The sequence below is a fragment of the Capsicum annuum genome, chromosome 2 (genome assembly GCF_002878395.1).
Source record: "Capsicum annuum cultivar UCD-10X-F1 chromosome 2, UCD10Xv1.1, whole genome shotgun sequence".
In the NCBI taxonomy this organism is placed as follows: Eukaryota; Viridiplantae; Streptophyta; class Magnoliopsida; order Solanales; family Solanaceae; genus Capsicum; species Capsicum annuum.
This window is the reverse complement of record NC_061112.1, coordinates 123,131,646-123,136,529: the sequence shown is the minus strand read 5'-3', so window position 1 is coordinate 123,136,529 and position 4,884 is coordinate 123,131,646. Positions and strand designations below refer to the sequence as shown.

The window sequence follows — 4,884 nt, the reverse complement described above, 5'->3', positions numbered from 1 at the left end:
GAGAAGGTTCAGAATGTGAAAGGAGGTGCCAAGATGCGCCAGTAAAGAGGTGTGAGAGGTTGGTTGTAACACGAATTAAGAGCAGAGTTGGAGGTAGGCCGAAGAAAAACAAGTTATATTCATCCTTGCATACAACAATAGAAGTGTATATAAAACTCAAAAAGAACCTTCAAGGTTGCACTTTTTGTTTTAAAAACGGCGAAGGTTATAAATTGGATAGATGCAACAAATTATATTCATCTTGTATATAAAACTCACAACGAAACTTCAAAGGTTGCATTTTTTGGCTATTGGCTATCTCACCACAATAGAAGTTGCATCAATTCCCATATATAGGCTTATAGCTCATTCAGTATTCTTTTCCCTTGAGAATTATCCAAAATGTCCTGGAGGATGTAAAGAATTTTATTTGTATAATTAGTGAAGGATTAAGAGTGAAAATAAGTGAAAATTTAGAAGAACGCACGGAAGATAACAAACTATGTACAGCTCCTTTCAATAATAACAAGTTTTTTTGCACAACCAATACAAGGGTTGTGGCGGAGTTGTAAGTATTCCTTGCAAGAATCTGGAGTTAATCAGGCTCAAATGCAGATACTGGACATCGGGTGAGAAAACAAAATAAAATAAGTTCTTGCACGAAATGCCCTATTTTGGGGTGATTTTTAATTTTTTGCCACAAATATGATGGTCTTTAATAGAAGTCCCATCAGGGAGCAGGCCTTGTATTGATGAGAGAGACCCCTCATAAGTGGAGTGGGATATGTTTGTTGGATTCAAATTTCATTGGCAATATTATTATTGCTGTTAGAGCAGGAGGGAGTAGCTTCTGATGGCCCTGGTGTAGAATAGCTTTCAGATTGAGAAGGCTGAGAGAGTGCAGCCACGGCCTTATTCAAGGCAATCTCGTCTGTAGAACTATGGACTGTTGAAGATGTCTTGATTTTAGTTTTTCCTTCAATAACTTTCACTATCTCAGACATGGTTGGCCTGAGAGTTGGTGATGGATTAGTGCACATCATTGCTAGATGCTTCTGTCCAAGAATAATCTGTTCCAAGTTTTGGATCAACTAGATCCATCAAATTACCCTGCTCATGCAACACGTAAGCCTGCAACCAAGCCAGTAGATGTCGATAAAATTCACAAAGTCATTCAAGTAAAATGACAGCGGGGCAACTGTTTATTAGGCCTGTGCATCAATGAATCAAATTCAGAACTTCTGATTTGTGGCTTTACCAAATCAAGAAGGTAAACTGTCTGATCACTCGGCCTGTAACTAGCACTGTTTCTCCCACTCACAATTTCAAGTGTAACAACCCCAAAGCTGTAAACATCTGCTTTTGGTGTTAAGTAGCCCCGCATTGCATATTCTGGTGCCATATATCCCCTATAAAAGAACTCTCATATGAGAGAACAAATTGAACGAGAATATACACCCGTAACAAAAGTTTCAAAGTAACAGGGTGGAGGAGATTAGCAGGATTATCAAATTACGTTGTTCCAGCAATTCGTGTGATGACATGAGTATGTTCCCCTTCATTAAGCTTTGCATCTCCAAAATCAGTTATTTTTGCATTCAAATCCTTGTCCAGGAGTATGTTTGTGGGCTTAATGTCCCTGTGGATAATCTTCAATTTGGACTCTTCGTGCAAATAAGTTAAACGTTTGGCTATCCCGAGGATAATTTTCACCCTCGTCAACCAGTTTAGTCTCGATTTAAGTTCCTCCGAACCTGCAAATGCAATGTCATTATTTTATTAAGTACTTCAGCATTTGTTGTCAAAACATATGAGTCTTGCTGTCCTTATGGAATAATGCATGGTCAAGAGAATTATTTTCCATGTATTCGTAAATAAGTAGGAGCTCGTTGTCTTCTGCACAACATCCCATTAACTTCACAAGATTTGGATGTTGCAGAGCTGAAATTAGGCCGATTTCATTTACAAACTCACGTATTCCTTGCTTTGATTTTCCTGATAGTTGTTTAACTGCAATTGAAATCCCATCAGGGAGCAAGCCCTGTATAGATGAGAGACAACCCCATATTTTAGAATTGGAACGAAAACGTGCACATGATAAGGGGTTCTTTGTATGTTACATGTGTAGAGGTGACAGAGATTTAGATGAATTATCACAGTTATAGTCTCCACGGCGCAACTATTTTTTTTATGAACCTAATACTCCTATACGCTTGCATAAGCAGCAGCTCAATCCAGGGCCAGGGGAACGATATGATGAATAATCAGAATGCTAAAATCCAACTGACCTTGTAAACAGGTCCAAAACCTCCTTCCCCCAATTTGTTCACAGCATTGAAGTTTTGAGTGGCATCTTTTATTTGACGAAAGGTGTAAACTCTTCCGGGGAACAATTCAGTTGCTTTTAGTTCTTTCGATATGTGTTAGCATTTCACAAAAGAAGCAAACAGCTTTTTTAGAGAGTTATGCAAATTTATTGAAATCATATACCAACCAAATTCCATATATAATTAATTGCATCTAACCTTCCTTTGATGATCTTTGGCCGCCGAGATAACCCAATTTCCAGAGTACAAGCAAAAGTAGAGTAAGGAAAACCAGTGATGATCCTGCTATCCCAGCCTTAAGCGCAATAGACAGATGTTGTTTAGGAACTACCATCGAAGTATTGTTGGTTTAGAAAGGACACTTGACGAAAATGAATGACAATACACCATATATATATATATATATAACATACCTGGCTCTACAGAAATAGCTGCAATGAGGGGACCATAGTTCTGTGGGTAGACGGTGGAGCCATTACCACTCCAGTACAAGTGAATTTCAAGATGGGATTCTATTAAAACATTATATTGCGAGAGTATAAACCCATAATCATTCAGTTGTCCTTCTTCTATATTGAAGTTTTTCAGAACATTCTTCCCCTGCAGTGACAGCTTTTCAAAAAAGAACTACAAAAATGATACTCTACCGTTTGACTTCATATTACTCACTCCAATAACTTAGACAAAACTCTCAAATTTGCTAATATTTCTATCAATTTTGAGTAATAAAAATTAATAATAATGTCCAAGTGTTATTTGAAGCAAATAGCATGAAGTTAAAATTTAAGAAATGACTTCCGTCCATAAATGAAGCAAGTCATTTTCTATCTTTTGATGGAAACTATTCGTTTTCCTCGGGTAATTAATCCCTTTTTAGTAATTAAACACCATAAATTTTTCATTTTTGGATATTCAAAAACACACACACTTGCATAGGAGTCAAGAACAATAATTTAATTGCTAATATGTTAATATAATATTTGTAATATTTATGTTTGAAATCTAAAAGAAAACAAATAAGAATGTATTTACAAATAATTAAAAATAAAAAGAACACTAGGAATAGAAGAAAAAAAAAATCTAATATAAAAAGAAATTTAAAAAAGCCACTAGAAAAGAAAATTAATTTTTTAAAAGAATATGGAATACTCCTTAATTAATTGAGATCTTAATACCAAATAATATGGAAAGATTAATTAAATAGGCGGAGATATATATTTGTTTTATTTTTATTTTTTATGTTTAGGGTTTTTTTTTGTTAGCTATTTAATAGGGCTATGCTAATGTAGTTATATAAAGATTTGGCTATAACTGATATAATCAATCTTTGGTTAGGAATGAGTAATGTATATTTTTTTAAGGTAGTCTAATTACATAAGATGTTCTAAATTTTTTTTTTTTTACTAAGATGAATGTTGAAGTAAGTAAAAGTCAACTGTTTTGAAACGCATTGAGGGAGGGAGAAAGTATACATATTGTACCTGGATGTCAACATCAAAAACTCGTCTAGGTCCGAGGGGAGAGCCTTTGTTTTTTCTTAAGCCCATCTCAACAAAATGTAGTTTGAGTATGTAGACTCCCTTGAGGAAACAAAATCCATAGTATTTGAGAGAGATGGGGGCTACACGGGCTGTTCCAAGCAGAACTTGATGTTCAAGCCTACGGGTATCCTTGATAATAAATGGTAGTGGTTCATCAGAAACACTCTTGGTAAAACCCATGCTACTGTAACCCCAACCACCTGTTTTGTTGATAAAAAACATTGATGCACCATTGGGGTTCACATCAGCATAGTAGGTCTTTCCATCTACATCAACTTGCTCCCCACCGCAGTTGATAAACAGCTCTTTATCTGTCAGACAACTTCTGATATGATGACATATATACTTGTGCTTGTATAGTTTCTAGACACATGCGTTTGCGATTGCATGCATGTCTGTGCCTTATATAGATTTTTATAGATCCTTTATGGTGATTAAACTTCTATGAAAACATGAGTGTAATGAGTAATATAATGTAGTAAGAATTATAAATGACAAGAAACACCAAATGAAAGGCATATTTTGATGTTTAAATCATCCTTTTTAAGCAACCAACTGTGAATTTAAACTTTAATGAGTTAGCAAATTTTAAATGAGCCCAAATAAAAATACAGACTTATGACATTTGAAATTCATAGAATATCAAATTAAAAAAGTTCAATAAATAAAGGAAAGTACACAACAGAAAAATAAATTGAAAAAAATAGAACAAACACATCTTTCTTAAGACTTAAATCATTAAAATAACGATGGAGAACGAACTACAAAATCAGTACAATTTTTTTTGAATTTTTGTAGACTCTTTCTCCCCTAACAAATCAAAATTCAAGAGTCTTCTTGATCGAGTAAAACTAAAGTATGAATCAAACAGTACAATGACGACGATATTAGTTGTTCACGACTTTAACTATAGATGGATTGAAAATGATAACCTTGGGTAGGGTCTTATGAAATAAAACAAAGATGAGTTTATATAAATAAAAATGGAGGAATACCAAAAGATATCTTTTATATATATATATATATATATATATATA

General features: G+C 34.3%; 1 protein-coding gene and 1 long non-coding RNA gene across 2 annotated transcripts in view; both read right to left on the bottom strand.

Annotated features, from left to right (window-relative positions):
- Positions 1-490: 490 nt before the first annotated feature.
- Positions 491-4,884, bottom strand: part of LOC107859221 (probable LRR receptor-like serine/threonine-protein kinase At1g53430) — a 107,317-nt gene continuing 102,923 nt past the window's right edge. Inside the window, 4 exon segments of the mRNA XM_047406802.1 lie at positions 491-1,029; positions 1,031-1,110; positions 1,238-1,388; positions 1,496-1,733. Coding sequence (XP_047262758.1) covers positions 777-1,029; positions 1,031-1,110; positions 1,238-1,388; positions 1,496-1,733 — 722 coding nt within the window. The 3' untranslated portion in view covers positions 491-776.
- Positions 2,353-3,252, bottom strand: LOC107858091. Its single transcript, XR_007052310.1, has 3 exons — positions 2,720-3,252; positions 2,505-2,601; positions 2,353-2,389 (listed from the first exon to the last, which is right to left on the bottom strand). It is a non-coding gene; the product is annotated as an uncharacterized LOC107858091 (long non-coding RNA).